The 19789-nt window shown below is 34.8% G+C and overlaps 1 protein-coding gene across 23 annotated transcripts in view; it reads left to right on the forward strand.

Annotated features, from left to right (window-relative positions):
- RIMS2 (regulating synaptic membrane exocytosis 2) overlaps nucleotides 1–19789 on the forward strand; it is a 599820-nt gene that overhangs the window by 301094 nt on the left and 278937 nt on the right. For 12 of the 23 annotated variants that reach the window (XM_039233796.1, XM_039233797.1, XM_039233800.1 and 9 more), the window contains 3 exons: nucleotides 16565–16632; nucleotides 18522–18641; nucleotides 19626–19725. In XM_039233796.1, coding sequence (XP_039089727.1) covers nucleotides 16565–16632; nucleotides 18522–18641; nucleotides 19626–19725 — 288 coding nt within the window. Of the gene's footprint in view, nucleotides 1–16564; nucleotides 16633–16758; nucleotides 16968–18521; nucleotides 18642–19625; nucleotides 19726–19789 lie in introns of all 23 variants that reach the window. The other 11 variants (XM_039233785.1, XM_039233791.1, XM_039233789.1 and 8 more) reach the window with 1 other exon arrangement.

Genomic DNA, 19789 nt, shown 5'->3' on the forward strand with positions numbered 1-19789 from the left:
CTTCTCTTGCCCCTGAAAATTCCCTTTTGGTAGACTTTATTATTGAAATTAAGATCATATTTAAATTTTAAATTTAAATGTGAATTTCCCCGAGATGCAAGATATTTCAGGAGCACACTGTACATGTATGCTAACTTGACACACAAGTTATTTTAGCTAACTTGACAATAAATTATGTTAAAAACTACTTACCATAAAAAATATTCCACATCACTTTCATTACTTCACATCCTTTTAATTATATTAAGTAGCTGGTTGGAAGTATATAATGTCACTGAATATTAGTTTGAATATACATGTTATTTCTTAGTCATAGCCTTTACTGCATTAGGTATTGACAAACTTTTAAACCTTTTCGGAAAAATAGTATAACACACTATTTAGTTCTATGAATTATACCTATCAGCACATTAAAATTTATTATTATCTTATTATGGAAACATATTTAGGAAACAATACTTAATAATTTTATATAAAGGTATTAAATTTTATTCTATTTTGTAATGGCTTCCAGTTGTTAAAAATTGTATAAATATGATTTTGAAAATCATCATAAGAATAAAGACCCAAATAAAATAATTTATATTTGCATTATAACTGCCATGTAAAGATTTGCCGAAGAGAAAGGAATATTAGAATTAATCCTAATGTAAGAAGTCATTAAAGAGATAACTATTAGGTTTCACATATAAGAATCTAGTTTAGGGGCACCTGGCTGGTTCAGTTGATCAAACAGGTGACTCTTGATCTCAGAATTGTGAGTTCAAGCCTGATGTTGGGTGTAGAGCTTACTTTAAGAAAAAATAGAAGCTAGTTTAATATAGAATATACAGTGTTTCTAGAAGAAAACTAATTTCTGCTTAACCCTCAGTGAAATAAGCATTGTGATATCAATACTCTCTCAAACCCAAGTTTCAAGTTCTGTTTATTTACTTCATGTTTATTGCGCTGATGCTATGCTAAGTGCTGTGCATGAGATCAACATAGCATGAGCCTTGGGAGATAAGTGTGTAAGGAAACAAGAGCAATAAAACATGATCAATATGAAAATAGTTAAATATAGGGCATAGATGTAATTCAGAGGAGGTAGAGATAATTCTACCTTGACTTATCAGGGAGGACTTTGTAGAGGAGTTGCCATGTGCATTGGGTTTTGAAGGTTAAATAGAATTTTCCAAAACAAGGTATGGGATGGGGATAGGTGGTGATTCTCCTCAATGGAATATAAGCATTGTGTCAGTAGGAACAACTTTTATGGAGTACTTATTATTTGCCAGACAGTGGTTAGCATTGAGGGGAGGAGGGCATATACAATGATAAAAAAGATACTTCTTTTCTTTAAGAAATTTATAAATTAGTTTGAGAAATTTTTGAAATGAGTCTTTATAAGCCATATATTATAATATGTTGCATTTCAATGGACTTGTTCTATAGATATATCTTTTTTTTTTCTTTTCATAAAGGCAGAAATGTCACCTTTCTTGTAAAACAATGAGTGACTGAATTAGGAAAGTTGTACTCTGGTACTAGATTGCCTGAGTTAAAATCCCAGTTCCTTGAGCGGTTTTGTTTTGTTTTAACTTATTTGTACCTCATTTGCCACATCCATAAATACATGTTATAATATTAGCATCTACTCCACATGGTTGTTATAAAGGTTAAATGGGTTAATGTTATATATTTTAACAAAAATAATGCCATACTAAAAATACTATTCTGAAATGTGCTTTTCTGACTTAGTAATGCCATCATTCATTTTACCTGTCAGCCTGATTCTTTATAAAAAATTTCCAATAATTTCTATTTGAAATACATTTTTCCTAGACATTTTCTGTTATGAAGAATGCCAAAATGTTGTCCTCACAGTTATTTAACTATTCTGTACTTCAAGTTCGGATAGATATCTATATGTCTACATTAACAATTTATCAAGATTTAGAAGCACTGTCAATAAAAAGAATATTTACTTAAAATGGTTAATACTCTTCTTACATTTTAACTAGAAAGTAAGGTTTAAACTATTTTTTCTATTACCAAGGAATAGAGAAGTACTATCTCAATTGTATTCATTTGGATATTTTGGGGGGAGTTAAATACATGACGTTTGGAATGAAAAAAACAAGGAAAACAAAGGTAATTTATAAGCTCTGGAGGAGCTGGTATGGTTGATAGGTTTACTAATTACCACCCCCACTGCCTTTTTAAAAATTTTTTAAAAAGTTTTATTTATTTATTTATTTATTTATTTATTTATTTATTGAGAGAGAGATGGAGACAGCATGAGCAGGGGAGGGTCAGAGAGAGAGAGGGAGACACAGAATCTGAAACAGGCTCCAGGCTCTGAGCTGTCAGCACAGAGCCCGACACAGGGCTCAAACCCACAAACTCTGAGATCATGACCTGAGCCAAAGTCGTACGCCTAACCGACTGAGCCACCCAGGCGCCCCCCACCCTTTTTTTTTTTAATGGAGAGGCAGAAAAAGCAATAGCTTGAAGATACAGGTGCTATTCCAGGCTCTGCCAGTGACCTCACTGTAATCATAGGAAGGTTATTTAATTTTCTGGGCTTCAATTTTCTCTCTAGAAAGAGAAAAATAGATTAATTCAATATTTTTAAAACTGTGCTCAATGAAGCACCACATATCTGTGCTAATGTTTTGAGAACTACTGAAGAGGATATGAGGGCATGTCCATATGGGTAGCCATCTGAATATTCCACTTTGTTTCAACCAAGTTTTGTTCTTAACTGGAAATTTCCTGAGGACAGAGAGGTGACAAGAGGCCAGGTAATGGAGGGCTCTGTAAGTCATTGCAAGAACTTCCGTTTTTACTCTAAGTGACATGAAAAGCCATTGGAAAGTTCTGAGTAACAAATGACTTGGTCTGATTTACCTTTTGAGGAGGTACCTCTCTTAATGCTATATTGAAAATAGAATGGAGAGGAACAAAGATGGTGTGCAGGGAGGAGTGAGGAGGCTAATCCAGTACATAATGGGAGATGGTAGTTGTACCAAGTTGGTAGTAGTGGGGCTGAAAAGGGGTAGTTGAATTTGGATATATTTTGAAAATACAGCCAACAGAATTTTCTTCTGGTTTAGAGGTGGGTCGTGAAAGTAAAAGAGATATGGGTGAAGGATGACCTGCAAAGATTTTTGTCTGAGGAAGTGGAAGGAAGGACTTGCTATTAAATAACATAAGAAAACTGTGACAAACACTGATACTGTTTTTGCAGGGACGTGAGGTAGGTTCAGGGGTTCAGTTTTGTACATATTAATTTTGACTTTCCTATTAGCTGTCCAAGCAGAAATGATGAGTCAGATATTGGCTATGCTAATCTTGAACTCACTGGCATTGTTTGATTTAGATACATAAATGTGGAAGTCATCAAGATAATACAGGCTAGCAGGGTCTGAGGACGCAGAGAGGGGTCCCCCAGGACCAGCCAAGAATGTCCTTGGCTTCATGCAGGATAGCAGTCAAATGCCAGCTGAGAAGAAATGAAAGCAGAGCTTATTAAAGATGTATAGAGAGTATAGACATGGACAGAGCACTTGGGAGACCCAGAAAGAAAAGAAGACTGAAGTCATGTCTTTGCTTGGAGCCTGGGGTTTTTATTGAGGACAGTGGTCTAGTGCACTTGTCTTCTCAGTAGTCCAGGAACAAAGAGTGTTTAGGTGTTTTCCATAAGTCACTTATGCCTTGGAGCCAGGATCTTGATGAGTCAGTGGTCTGGGGAAAAAACTTCAGGACAACCCCACCAGGTCACTCCTTAGATGTTATCTGTTGTGCTGGAAGACTCCAAAGAAAACATTAGCTCCTTGACCTTTACAAGGAAGACATATATTATCTGTTCTATAATGCCTGGGTAAGGTCGGGATATAGGTCCTCGCAAAAATAGAAGCAGGAAAAGCAGCAGAAAAAAAACAGTTTTTCACGGAGTCCCTTTAGTTTCCCTGTCTCAAATATATGTATAATATTTAAAACTATGCAACTGAAAGAGACTTCTGACGGAGTGTATTTCTAGGAAAAAAGAATTCTCAGTTCTCAGGATTAATTCCTGGAATACTCCCACAATTAGAAAGGAATGAGGAAAAATCAGCAAAGGAAATTGAGAATAACTGGCCAGGGAAGTAGAAGGAAAACCAGGTGAAAGTGATGTCTCAGAATCCAACTGAAGAAAGCATTCCAGGAAGTGTTGACAGTGTCAGTTGCTGTTTAGGAGTCCAGGATTGATCATGAACCACTAGATTTAGCAATGCAGGAACAGGTTGCTGGTGTTGGTGACCTTGACAGGAGCACTTTTAGTGGAGTGATGGGGTTAGAAGTCTGAAGTGAGCTCAAGAAGAAAATGGGAAGAAAGGAGTTGGAGATAGTGAAGATAGTCAGCTCTTTGGGCGAGTTTTGCTGTGTACAGGAGCAACAGCAGTGAGAAGGAGTGGTAGCTGGAGAGTGAGGGAGTTTTTTTTTTTAAAGATGGGAGATAAGATGGCTCTGATGGGGTGATCATACAGAGAGGAAATATTTGATGATACAGGACAGAGAAATGACAATTGTTAGAGCCTTATCCTTTGGTAATGAAAGATGTGATTTAGTGCACCAGTAGGTAGGATGCCTTGCTAAAGGAGCAAGGATAATTTATTCATAATCACTGGAAGGAAGGGCAGGCTATATGAAAACAGGTGCCTCTAGGTTGAAAATGTGATTGGTTCTGCAAGTGTGGAATGTCTCTTTGATTATTTTTTCTGAAAGTAGAAAAGGTAACAGGACCATTGTCTGTCAAGGAGGATTGGGGGAGATGGCTACCATGGATAGAGAAAATGTGGAATTCTTATCTAGGAGAGTGGAAAAGAGAATAAGCTAAGGAAATGTAGTATGATTGCCTGGAAGAAATACAAACTGGCCCAGAATTAGTGGTTTTACATTTTCATGGAGACTAGTTTGTGTGGTTGTGTGTGTGTGTGTGTGTGTGTGTTTATTTTTTTTCTAGATGAATTCATCTACCTGGGTCAAAACATGGATGTCTAGTCCATTTGGGCTGCTATAAGAAAATATCAGAATTTGGATAGCTTATAAGCCATAGAAATTTATTTCTCACAGTTCTAGAGGCTGGAAGTCAGAGATCAGGGTACCAGCATAGGTAGGCACAATCTCTTCCAGGTTGCATACTTCTTGTTTCATCCTCACTGAGCAGAAGGGGGCAAGCTAGTTCTCTGGGGGTTCTTTGTTAAGGGCTCCAATCTCAATCTTGGTGGCTCCACCCTTATGATCCAATCACCTTCAAAAGGCCCGACCTCCTAATACCATTATCTTGGGGGTTATGATATCAACATATGAATTTGGGGGCGGGGTGGGGGTTGAGGGGACACAAACATTTAGACCAACTTTTGGAGTAAATAGCAAACTGAATTGAACTAGTGTTTTGGTTTTGCAAAGTGAGTACCAGAAAGGAGATAGGCCAAAGGAATTTATAGTATTTGCAAGTATGTGCAAATGGGATGTAAACTTTGTATGGGCATAGCTGGGGAAAGTGCGGGGGCGGGGGGGGGGGAACTTAAGAGAGGTAAGGATAAGTTTAAAAAAAAAAGTTGGTGTCATCTATGGTTTGTAGGTCTCAGTTGTTAGAAAGTTTTTTAAATTAGGATAGTATAGAGAATGAGCTTATTAATTGTTTTGTTGTTGTGGTTGTTTGTTTTTCTTGTTAGACTGTATGTAACCTCTTTGAAGGTAGGGATCTTGTCTATGTCCTTTCTTGAGTTTCCCAGAAATTAGCTTGAGACCTGGCACCTGGTGGGCTCTCAACAAATATTTTTTTGAATAAATGGGTGACTATATGGAACAATGAATCAGTGAACGAATGAAACAATGTTTTCATGACTTCTTTTTGTGCCACTATTATATGATTTATGTCAGTTATATCTTAGATTAAAAGTATTTTGCTTTGGTTATGAAGCTCAGAGTGCATACATAATATTAAATAAAACAAATGAAAGAACTATTACATAAAAAAAGTAAAATTAAACTATTTATAAAAACGTGAAAACAATAAATAAGTAGATTTCACATATACTTATGAAAGGACGTTCTTATGAACGTGCTTTCCTGATTGTAAGAGATTCAAGTTACCTCAGTTCAGATTAAATTAATATATCCTAAATGATAAGAGGAATACTTACTGAAACTCAAATAATGGATTTTTAAATAGTTTTTATTCCTGCTTACTGGCATTAATTTTATTTTTAACCACTTTTAGGTAGCTCCTTAAAGTTGTTTAAAATCCGTTGCAAAGTAATTACTTAATCAAGAGTTATTTTTAATATCACATATAATTAGAGGCTGATTTAGATTATGTGACCTTTGAGTTACTGAATAGAATCAAATCTGTAAGATAATAATTCCATAGATGTATTTTTAGCACAGAATTTAAGAATGTGAATTTTGGAGACAGACTTCATGAATTTTTAATCCTGGCTCTATTATAGCCTAATAATGTGATCTTGGTCAAATTCTTTGAACCTCTCAATTGTACTTTTCTCACCTGCAAAACATAACACTGTTATCTAGTTTAAATGGTTATTGTGAGGGTTAAGAATCATGTAGAGTGTATATTCCAGTAACTACAGTGAACACCAAAACTGAGTGGCATGAAACAGCCATTAAATTTGCTCATGGCATCTGTGGGTCTAGAATTTCAACAGTAGTTACCAGGGACTACTTAATCACTAGTCTAGGATCTCTAGTCTAGTAGGGGGTGGGGTGGTGGGCTGGAACACCTGAGCCTTCTCAGGTATTTCTCTCTTCACGTGACCTCTCTAGCAAAGCCTTAAGGAAATGTATTTCTTCTATATGGGTTCACAGCTCCCAGAGCACATGTCCCAAGACAATGTTAGGAAGAAACCATGCTGTCCTTTTAAACTTAGTGTTTTAGTTTTCTCTCTTGGTAATACATAAATCAATCAATGTTATCTCATATCTGATGAAATTAGTGATGTGAGTTGATAATAAAGATCAGCAATTCCCAAACCTTGTTTCCAAGGTGAAACATAATTCATATTCAGGTCATATTCCTTTCCTAGTGATATAGATAATATCTCATTTCTTGTGTAGCTTCACTCCTCTCCTTTCTTTCTCATTAAAGAAATTGAGATTGACATTAGCACAGATACAAATTTGAATTAATTCTCAATTGAAATTTACTTTTGTTAAAAAAGGTTAAATAATTTGTAAACTACATTATTTTATCAGTAGCCTTACTTGTGACAATTTACAACAGTGTTATAACAGTGGTTGAGAACTACTGATGCAGATCATGAAATAATATCTAATTACACGTTGAGGGAAAGATTATTTGCTAATATTCTACTACTTATCTTTTCCCAAATATATTATGTATATTCATATTGGCAGCAGCAGTTTGATATATTTTTCTTTCTTTGCCAAGATTGTATGTGTTATTTTCCTTTAACAAAGTAACAGGCTCTAATAAGTAAAAATTTACTGCGTATTTCAAGGTACAGTTTAAATGTCACCTACAAGCATTTCTAAGTATTAGTCTCTTCTCTTTCTGAATAATCAACAATTTTTTTTCATGAAATCCCACAGTTTTGATTCTAAGAAGCAAGGTTTTCCACATTACAGCATCTTGGGAAGAGAGATAATTCTTACTGTTAAATACTTATCATTGTGTAATAGTAGTATTTTTTGTTTAGTGATATGTGAAATAATGGTATATATTATAATTGAAAGTAACTTAGATGTAATGAAATAGAATACAATGGATATATATTTTATTAAGGTATGTTACCCTGTGTTATGCTGTGTTATATATTTTACCTATCTGTTTGTCTTTCTAGAATGACTTTCTTGAGGTCCTATTTATACCCACAGACTCTATAACAATTTCACACTGTGTAATAATTAAAATAAATTCTCATGTATGTAATATATACAGCCATTTAATCAATATTAGCTTCTTAAATAAGAATATATTCGTAACCCCAAAGGAGCAAGATTTAAAAAAAAAAAAACAAGCTAATTATGAATAATTTATCTTCCTGTTTAAAATGCTGATGTATTTTGGGTAGCCTTGGTTTTGCTTTGAGAGTTAAGACTTGGTCTAAAGAATCTATCTGACCTTTTAGATCTGGTGACTTTTATGTTTTGGTCCATCTTTAAAACCTGCTGCTTTCAAAGCTGGCAATATATTAGGAACAAATTACCATAAACTTAGCAGCTTAAAACAACACACATTTACTATCTCGCAATTTCTGTTATTCAAGAGTGTCAGCATGTGTACTCTGCTTAGAGTCTAAAGCTATAGTAAGGCTGTTGACTGGGCTATGGTCTTATCTGGAGGCTCAACTGAGGAAGAATCTGATTCCAAGTTCAGTGAGGTTGTCAGCAGAATTCATTTCTTTGTGACTGGATGCCACCCAAAGTTCCTAGATGGGACCCACAGTTTCTAAATACAGCTTGCTGTTCCTGGCCACATGGGCTTCTCATCATGGCTGCTTACTTCATCAAGCTAGCAAAGATAACCTCTAAAGCAAATTGACTAGCTGTGTGGTCTTGCTAATGATATCATGGGAGTGACATTCCATCACCTTGCCATCTCATCCTCTTGATTAGGAGCAAAGGCATGAACAACACCAAGGTGGGGATTATGAGGTACCACCTTACAATCAGTTTTCCACCCCAACAGTTGTTTCTGAAGTACCTCCATGGTGCATAATTGGAAAACTATATTGCCTTAGAGAATATTGTTTCTATATAACTTTTTTTTTTTTTTAACTTGGGCTTTGAGTCTCCTTTAATAGTAAATATTGTCCTTAAGGGGGAATATACTTATGCTTTATTATCAGTTTTAATGCCTACCTTATGAAGAAAAATGACCCTCCAGGAAGGTTTCAGCATTATGTCTCAAAATACAGATCCTGAAACACTTGTACCATGAGAAAGGTTAGTGTTCCAATTAAGTGTGGAAACTGTATGCTATATAATCCTTGTAAAGAAGCATATTTTCATTACTATATGAAAAACCTTTCACTCAAGAAATCTTATTGAATTGCATTTAATCCACAGTTTCCAAACTTATTTGACTAGAGGACCTTTATATCACTCAACATTAAACATTTTGCAGAATTGCTGTTCCATGTTGGGAAATGCAAACATATAAATAAAAGATTATAGATGAATATTCCCTGTCTATTTTAGAATGGAAGTTTGATTATTTCATTTTAATAGTGGTGAAAATGAAGACACCATCAAATTGGGATAACTACAGTTTGCAAAGAACTATCATATTTAAACCTCTCAATAATCTGTGAGACATCACAGTTAATCTCTTTTTATAAAGATAAGGAAATGAGGCCTTGCCCAAGTCATAAATTTAATAAGGAGTGAAACCAATACTTTAACATAGGTTTCATGGCTCTAGCTATAAAATTCTTTCTGTCACAACACACTGTTACCTTAAAGTGTTTTCAAGTTAAAAATGAGGATGTTGAGGGGCACCTGGGGGCTCAGTCGTTTAAGCATCTGACTTCAGCTCAGGTCATGATCTCACAGTTTGTGAGTTCAAGCCCCATGTCGGGCTGTGTGCTGACAGCACTTGGGAATCTGTGACTCCCTCTCTCTTCCCCTCCCCCATTCATGCTCTGTCTCTCTCAAAAAATAAATGTTAAAAAATAATTTTAAAAAATGAGGATGTTGCAGAATACTTTTTTTTTTTACAAATAGTTTATTGTCAAATTAGTTTCCACATAACACCCAGTGCTCATCCCCACAAATGCCCTCCTCCATGCCCATCCCCCCTCCCCCCCACATCAATCAGTCCTCAGTTTTTGTCAGCATTCAAGAGTCTCTCATGGTTTGCCTCTCTCCCTTTCTCCCACCATTTCCGCCCTTCTTCTCCCCCTTGTTCCTCCGTCAAGTTCCTCCTAATCCTCCTATACGTGCAAACATATGATATTTGTCCTTCTCTGCCTGACTTATTTCACTCAGCATAACACCCTCAAGGTCCATCCATGTTGCAGAATACTTTTATATAATATATGATTTAATTGCAAAACCTCTGTTAATCTAAAGTAATGAAAACAATGACATAAACAGTTAATAAACTCTTGCATTCACTTAATGACTAAGAAAAAAATGTAATAAATAGAATTTGAACTGTTTTTCTCTATGTATTGAACACGCAACACACACAGACACATAAACACACAATATTGGATTAGTTTGTATTTTACAGTAGAGGTAAGTGAAGGAGAAAATCTTAGCCTTAAATGTAAGTCTTTGATTACTGTTTCTAATTAGGTTTCATATTTAAGTGTGTTTAAATTGCTCTAATAGAACATTCAATGTCAGAGTTGCACTGAGTTTAGTGTGCTTTTTGTGTGACTTCTTAACTGAAGCACTGATTTTCTCTGCATAATGCTGACAAGTGATAGTCCAACCTTTTCTCTGAATTTTAAGAAGTTGCAAAGATAGTACACAGAGACCCCATGTGCCCTTCACCTGGTTTCTTTCAGTGATTGCATCTTGTATTAAGTATAGTACAATATCAAAACTGAGAAATGGACATCAACTTATATATTCATATTGATTTATGACATCACATATATGGATTTATAAACCCCTGCTATTATAAAGATACAGAGCTACTGTACTACCCCAAAGATCTTCGTTATGCTACCCCTTTATAATAACATTTTCTCCCTCCCCATGCTTATTTCTAGCCTCTACTAAGAACTGATTTATTTTTCATCTCTATAATTTTATCATTTAGACAATATTGTATGAATGAAGTCATATGGTATGTAACATTTTGTGACTTTTTTTCCCCCACTCTACATATTGCCCTTGAAGTCCATCTATGTTGTATGTATCAATAGTATTTTCCTTTTTATTACTGACTAGTATTCAATGGTATGGATATACCACAGTTTGTTTGGTCATTTGCCTATTGAAAGATATTTTGGTTGTTTCTACTTTTTGGCTATTACAAATAAAGATATCCTTATTGGTGACATTTCTCTTCATATAAAGAATTTAGCCTTTTACCATTAAGTATGATCTTAGCAATAGTTTTTTTGGTGGATGTCCTTTATTTATTTGAGCAAGTTCTCCTCTATTCCTTGTTTTTTGAGAGTTTTTTTTATCATGAATTTTTTTCTTCTGCATCAGTGTGATTTTTCTCTTTTAATTTGTGAATGTAACAGGTTGCATTGATTTTCAATATTCAACCAGCCTTGCCTTCCAGAAATAAAGCCCATTTGGTCAGAGTGCATAATAGTTATTATATATTGCTGAATTTTGTTTGCTAATATTTTGTTAAGTATTTTTCTGTTCATAAGGGACTGGTCTGCATTTTTGTTGTTGTTGTTTGCCATTTTCTTTAATGTATTCTGTTCCTCTGATTTTTGTTTTTCTGTTTTCTTTTTCTTGCCTTCCAATGGATTATTTGAACATTTATTTTAAGAATTGCATTTGATTCATCTGTAATGTTTTTGAATGTATTTCTTTGCAAAGATATATTATTGTGGTTGTTCTAAGTAATATATATGCACAACTTATTACATCCTACTGGTGTTTACGTTTTACTAGAGTGAAGTGTAGAAACCTTGCATACTTTAGGTTCTTTGACCTTTCCCTGTTTCTTATGTAATTTTCTTAAATACTTTTTCTATATATGTCAAAAAGCACATCAAACAATGTACACTCTTTGCTTCAGACACAAATATAATTTAGAAAGTTCAAGAGGAAAAGGGAAGTCTATTGTACTTAACCATATTTTTGCTTACTATATTCTTTATTCCTTCCAGTATTTCTAGGTTCCTTCTTTTTTTATTTTTGTTTCCAGAACTTTCTTTAGTCATCTTTTAGGATAGATCTGCTGGTAACAAATCCTCTTAGTTTTCTTTTGTCTGAGAATTTCTTTATTTCTCATTCATTTCTAAGACATACCTTACCATATTTAGAATTCAGGGTCGACATTCTTGTATTTGAACAATTAAGTGTTCCATTTTCTTCTGGCCTCCAAGGTTTCTGATCAGAAATCCACTGTCATTCAAATTGTTTTCCCTCTTTAGGGAAGGTGCTGTTTTTCTCTTGCTCCTTTCAAAACCATTTGTCTTTAGTTTTTAGTTTGATGAATGTGTCTTGCTGCAGATTTCTTTGTGTATTTCTTGTATGAGGGCTTTTGTAGTTTTTTGAATCAGTAGGCTTAGCTTACACATTTTGCAAATTTGAATTTTTCAGTCACTATTTCTTCAAATACTTTTTTGACTTTAGCTTCTTTTTCTTCTCCTTCTGGGACTATAATGACATGAATATTAGATCTTTTGTTATAATCCCTCAAGCCTCTACAGACTTGCTTATTTTATTTTGTTTATTTTATTTATTTTTTTCTATTTTATTTTACTTTATTTTCTATTTTATTTTTTTAGCCTATTTTATGTTTTTCAGATTGGGTGATTTCTGTGGTTCTATTTTCAAGTTTATTGAGTTGTTCCTCTGTTTTCTGTGTTCTGTACTTGAGCTAATCCATTTGCTTTTTAAATTTCAGTTATTTTTCAGCTCTAAAATTTTCATTAGGTACTTTTTTATTTTTTAAATGTTTTTATTTATTTCTGAAAGAGAGAGAGAGACAGTGTGAGCAAGGGAGGGTCAGAGAGAGAGGGAGACATAGAATCTGAAGCAGGCTCCAGGCTCTGAGCTGGCAGCACAGAACCCGATGCGGGGCTCGAACCCATGAACTGTGAGATCATGACCTGAGCCAAAGTCAGATGCCCAACTGACTGAGCCACCCAGGCACCCCCATTAGGTACTTACTTATGTCTTCTGTTTCTTGTTCTAGAACTGGAAAGCCCAGCAATACATTTTTATGCTGTTACTCAGGGAAGAATATTTTATTATCTTAGTTCTGTCCTTTGAAGTTATACAAAATAAGAATATTAGGTGATAAATATTATTATCTAAATACTAATAGGTCTAGTAGCTTAGGACTATTTTGTATATGATTAACATTGATTACTGTTTATTTATTTATTTATTTAAATGTTTATTTTTGAGAGAGAGAGTGAGCAAGCAGGGAAGGAGCAAAGAGAGAAGGAGACACAGAATCCGAAGCAGGCTCAAGGTTCTGAGCTGTCAGCACAGAGCCCAACGCGGGGCTCGAACCCACAAACTGTGGGATCTTGACCTGAGCTAAAGTTAGACGCTCAATCGACTGAGCCACCCAGGCGCTCCATGATTACTGTACTACTTCTTAAATAATCTTAATTTTTACTCCTTCAACAAATGTCTACTGAGTGTCTACCATTTTTCTTTGGTTTCAAATGCTTAAATAGCTTGTGCACTTTATTTACTAAGGAAAGATCTTCATTTCTGCTTTTTTGGCAGTTGCAGGCCTTGAGAGATAGAGACATTGTGAGCTGGCTTCTCATACCTTCCCAAAAAACAGCCAAGAATTTTCATTTATGGCTTCCTCACTTTATTTAGTCCAGTTTGGAGATTTATCGATGCTTGGTGTGGGGCAGTATTGCATTTTGAAAGGGTTTTCTGAGAAAGAAATACTTTCAACTTTCGGGTAGCCATAAAATTATAATTGTCAATTTGTGCCATGGGAAAGATTGGGAAGCCCTTCTCTATTTTGTCAACTAAAGAATATCTTTCCCGGGGCGCCTGGGTGGCTTAGTCGGTTAAGCATCCGACTTTCGCTTAGGTCATGATCTCGCAGTTCGTGGGTTCGAGCCCCGCGTCGGGCTCTGTGCTGACTGCCAGCTCAGAGCCTGGAGCCTGCTTTGGTCTGTGACTCCCTCTCTCTCTGACTCTCCCCTGCTCACGCTGTCTCTCTCTCTCTCTCCTAGAAATAAAAAAACATAAAAAAAAAAATTAAAAAAAAAAAAAAAAAAAAGAATATCTTTCCCCTGCAAAGTGAATTTTGTGTATATTAGAACAATTTCATCATCCTTCCCAAAGAAAATTATTAAGAAAATTATCTCCAGTGGATCTCAAACGTTATTGAGATCGTAATCACCTGGTAGGTTATTAAGAAACAGATTGCTAGGCTTTAGCTACAGAATTCCTGATTAATTAAGTCTTGATTGGTGCTCAAGAATTTGCATTTCTAACAAGTTCCCAGGTGATGTTGATTATACTATTGAGGGGATTTCATTCTGGGAACTATTCGTCTACACACAATTTTTTTACTGCCTTGTCTCTCTTTGATTCTCTAGTTCAAACGGATTTTGATTTTCATCATTCTATCCAGAGTGCTTTCTCTAACATTCTTCCTGACCTTCATGTTGCCGAATCAAATGCACCCCTGTTCCTTAGCTGCTATATAGTAACCATTCACCATAGTTGCTTTCTCCTCCTGCTGAGGAAACTCTCTCCTATTTGGTTTGGAGAACTTCATCTCCCTCCCTCCTTTTCTTTCTTGCTTGCTCTTTCTCAGCCTCTCTTTCTCTCAAATCAAACTCTCAATGTTAGAATTCAGTCGGGGTCATCCTCATACCTTACTTTCCATTCTGTTCCTAAATGGTCTACTTATTCCGATCTGTGTACAAATAATTATGTACTAATTATGTACATAATTTATGTCTGCAGCTCAGACCTTCTTTGTTAAAGCTTAACAAATTGAATTTTTATATGTCCATTTGAATATTTTATAGGTATTTTGAATAATATATCCAAAATTAATTTCCATATTTAATAAATAAGATGTATATTTTTATCATTTTAGTATCTGTGAATTCTATAGTCAATAACACTTTAGATTCTATGAAATAGAGTAATTCTTTCTTACTCTTTCCTAATAAAAAATGCTTTTCTTTCAGTTTTCTCCATCTCATAAGTAGTCTTTCCTTCCATTCAGTTGTTAATGCCAAAAATGTGGGAATTATCCTTGACTCATTACTGTTTCTTAATTTTTTTAAAGTAATCTCTGTACCCAACATAGGCTCTAACTCACAACCCGGAGATCAAGAGTCTCATGCCCTACTGAGTGAGCCAGCCAGGTGCCTCTCTTCAGTCTTTCTCAATACTCTTATTTCTAAATCCAAAACATCCCTCAGTCCCTTCTTCTCTCACCTTATCCATTGACATTACCTTTGTTCAAGTCATAATTACCTGCCCTATGTATTATCGCAAATGCCTATTAACTCTTGGTGTTTTTCAACCCAATGAGTTAGTACTTAGATTTATTTGTTTTAAATGTAAATCAGTTCACATCACCAGCTTGCTCAAAATCCTTCAGTGAATGAGATTCATCATCTTTAATAAGCACGCAAAGGCCTCTCTAAGCTGGATTGTGCTGCCTCACCTCACTTAGCATCTCTTTGGTTCAGACACACTAGTGTTCCATCAGTTCTAAGCTACCATGTTGTTGCTTCTTCCTGGAATGCTCTTTCTTCTACTTTCCATCTGTCTATCACCTTATTCGTCCTTTAGGCCCCGTATTTCGTTTCTCATTTTAAACATCACTTCTTTAGAGGTGTTTGCTGAGCCCAAAAATCTAAGTTAGATCCCATTATATACTCTTTTGTGGTGTTGATAGTTCTGCCCTTTGCACGTATTATACTCTCCTGTATGACACTCAGGATTTATTTATTGTCTTTACCTCCACCCTGTTCTATGTCTCATTGTTTTACTCTTTCTGCTAGAATTTAGTGAAATATGTGGTAAATGGAAGGTGTTTAGTAAATATTTTTAAGTAAGACAAAGTACAACCAGAGCTTAAAAAGATATATGTGCACATATAGACTAAAAAGATTTTTTATTCCCAAATGCAAGGCAAATAAGGAACATGTACATCTGGGAAATGGAAAACCTTTTTTTAGTTGCCAGTTACATATGTAGTCTGACAAAAATTATTTTAAAAGCAAATTTCTTTTTTATGAGTGCCATTTCTGCAAAAAAGTTGAAACGTTATTTCCAAGTAATTTTAAATAATTTGTGATATTTAAGTAAAGATTTTTTTTTTCCTAATAGAAATTGAGTGACTCTGTTTTGTCATTTTCCTACAACATTAACCTTTTGTGTAACCTTTTCTTCTTTTTTTAACCCCCCCCAAAAAAAATCTTTTAGGAGGTTTCAGCATTATAAAGAATATCCTACTACATTCCAGGAACAACATTTAATTACTCGGCTTTTTGTTACAGTGGTTATTGGCAAACCACTGTTTAATTTTTAAAATGGTCCTTAATCTTTGCTCATGTCTATGGGAAAAAAATAGCCTGAGTAACAGACACAGTGGATAGTTTTTTTTCTTTTTTGGAATATATTCTTTTTTTCATTTCTATTCCTGTTTATTGTTAGCCTTTCCTCTTCTTGCAGAAACTTTCCCCCCGTAGGACCCATCCAGAGTACATACACTTTATATTCTGCATTCTATCAATTTTACCACTCATTTGGAATCTTAGCTTTTTCTTGGTGTGTGTAGCGAGTGCCGCAAAGTTCTTGAAACCAGAGAGGATCACACAATTAACAATGTTTATAATGTCGTTGTCTGTCCTTTCTTTCGCCGTCTCCTTTACTGCACTCTTTGTCTGTCTGACTCTCACAGGAGACATGGATTACAACTGGCTGGACCATACGTCTTGGCATAGCAGTGAGGCATCCTCAATGTCTTTGGTGAGACATGTGGAGCCTTACTATTTAATTTTCGTTTTTCATTTCACTTTTCCTTTTTGATTTACACCTTTGCATGTTTTCTTTTTGTATCTTTTTTTTTTTTTTCTTTTTATCCCACACCTGTAGGGGACAGTCAAAAGGGAAAAAGAAAAACTAGTGAGCAGGCAGTTTTGTCGGACTCTAACACCAGGTCTGAGAGACAAAAGAAAATGATGTACTTTGGTGGCCACTCTTTGGAAGAGGATTTGGAATGGTCTGAGCCTCAGATTAAGGACTCTGGGGTAGATACCTGTAGTAGCACGACCCTTAACGAGGAGCATAGCCATAGTGATAAGGTACTGAGATTGTGGAGCCTGCCTTTTAACCTGCTCATTTGGTCTTCGTTTGCTCTCTGTCACTCATTCAAACAGAACGTAATAAAAGGACAGGGCATTTCAAGGGTCAATGTAGCATTTCTTAAGGTGCAGAAAAGAAAAACAAAACCCAAAAAACAAACAAACCAAAATACTTCTCACTTGCTTTGCTGTTTCGGTTGTTTGACGGCATACCAAAAAACAAGTAAATGAAATAAAAAATTAGGATCAAAGGAATGCTTTGTCTATGGTCGCATGAGAGAACTTTGTGATGTTTTTATAAACCACAAATACGAAGAATTTTTGGATTGGCTTATCTGATTGCTTGCATATATTTTCCTTGGGATGAAAATGAAATTATTAATAGTTTCAATCCCAGGCAAAAGGGAGATAATTGGGTCTGTTTGCACAGAAAAAGTTGTTTTTCTTTTTTCCCTTTCACTGTCATTTTGCTCTTTTGTTTTATTGTCATAGCATTTTAATGTAGTGTTAAATAGTAGTAGAACCATTGCCATCTGCTTTGGTATTTATTATTTTCGCTTTTAGTATAGTGAGACTTTTGAAATCTTTTTACCATAGAGATGTGATTGATTGGAACTTGTCTTCTGCCTGCCAAATTCTGCATGAAGATGTGCATGTCACTTTTAGGTAACTGTGAAACTGTGATTACACAAACCATTTACTTTGTTGTTTGACATATAATTCATAATCGATGGTGTCAAGATTCATAAAGGGTTTGGTTAAGCTTACTTAACAGTGGATACCATTGAATTAGCCAATGAAATTAATTTACTAAATAGATCAAACATCTGAAAGAATCTGTGAAGCTACGAAAACCGAGGTGTCAAGATTCATAAAGGGTTTGGTTAAGCTTACTTAACAGTGGATACCATTGAATTAGCCAATGAAATTAATTTACTAAATAGATCAAACATCTGAAAGAATCTGTGAAGCTACGAAAACCGAGGACTAAAAACTAGCCTTACCTTTGAATCGGATCTGTTTTCTCTCATGCAGATTCCATGGAAAAGTTACTGTTAGAATTCTCACCTGGAAACCTGTTTCAAAGAAGTCCTCATCATAGGTTCAAATTTCATGTTTTAATATAACTTTAGCTTTTACCTTTTACTGTAATTAAGGCTTTCAAAGTCTTCCAAAAATATTTGAAGATTAAAACATCATGTTTAAGTGAGTTTAGCTACATAGAATTTCAACCTATATTTTTTGTCTCATAAATTTTTAATTAATCTTCAGTGTGTAGATAGTTTTTATCTATCTTCAACATTTCTCAGATTCTATAGAACAATATAACTGCAGCAATGTGTGAGGGCACTGTAAGAATTTGAAGTGATTGGATTTTGGAAAATCTATACCTTATAAGCATAAGGTAGTACGTCCTTTAGATCCATGTTTTGAATAAAACTGGTTTGTGTAATCATCACACTTTGGAAATCAGGAATTCAGAGAGATGTACAACAAGGGGTCCTTTATCAAAAAAGAACATTAATTTCTTTGTTTTTTGATGCGATATGTCAGCACCCTGTGACGTGGCAGCCATCTAAAGATGGAGATCGTTTAATTGGTCGTATTTTGTTAAATAAGCGTCTAAAAGATGGAAGCGTCCCTCGCGATTCAGGAGCAATGCTTGGCTTGAAGGTATGTGATGGACTATGTGAGGTTTGGGCTCTCTACTCCTTTATAGATTTATGAGAAAAGCAAAAGACATAGTAACTCTTTCCAACCTAATACTTAGTGTTTTTACCTCATTTTCAAGAATTCCCAAGTATTTGCACTTTTAACTAAAACTTTTTCATGTTCCAAGTATTATTTGTTATCCAGTCAACATAGAATTTCTTGGTCAATACTAGAAATTTATTGATAGACCCCCTTTTAGAAGGGTCTTCAAAATGCATTCTTTGCTAATAAATTCCTTTCTCTTATGTTTTTAATACCCTCCCTTTGCCTCTGAAAACTTACACCATTATATATATTATCAATGTGCCTAAAAGATTACTAACTAATGAAATTTTACTAGATTATCATAACCATTGTCAAATATTTGTCAAACAAATATTTATATGATTATGATATTTGAAATCTGTAACTAGAAATGTTAATATAGGGGCACCTGGGTAGCTCAGTTGGTTTCGTGTCCAGCTCTTGATATCAGCTCAGGTTATGATCCCATGGTTTATGAGCTCAAGCCCCATGTCAGGCTCTGCACTGACAGTGTGGGGCCTGCTTTGGATTCTCTCCCTGTCTCTGCCCCTCCCCTGCTCTCTCTCTCTCTCAAAATAAATCAATAAACTTGAAAAAATGTTAATATAATTATATAGTACTGTAATAACTTGTTTTTAGAAATGATAGAGATAATTCTTTAAGACATAAATTACAAATTATTAAATTTTTTCCAAGGTATGTAGTTTTATTTTACAAATAATAGATTAAATTGTGAAAATTTTAGAATATGTCAAAAGAGTCTACATGTATTTAGTTCCTAATAACATTATATTTTTAAAAATTATTTTTAGAATATTATAGTTTTAAAAGCTACAAATTGTCGAGTTATTTTTTACTTGGATCTGCAACTCTGTTCCTTTGAACAATATGCTTGTTTTAACACTTTCCTCTTTTAAACAGGTTGTAGGAGGAAAGATGACTGAATCAGGTCGGCTTTGTGCATTTATTACCAAAGTAAAAAAAGGAAGTTTAGCTGATACTGTAGGACATCTTAGACCAGGTAGGTTTCTGTCTTTGATTATTTACATTTAAACTGTTAAACTCACATGGTTATAAAAGAATTA

Source organism: Hyaena hyaena, unplaced genomic scaffold, assembly GCF_003009895.1.
Source record: "Hyaena hyaena isolate Hyena2069 unplaced genomic scaffold, ASM300989v1 scaffold_79, whole genome shotgun sequence".
Lineage (NCBI taxonomy): Eukaryota > Metazoa > Chordata > Mammalia > Carnivora > Hyaenidae > Hyaena > Hyaena hyaena.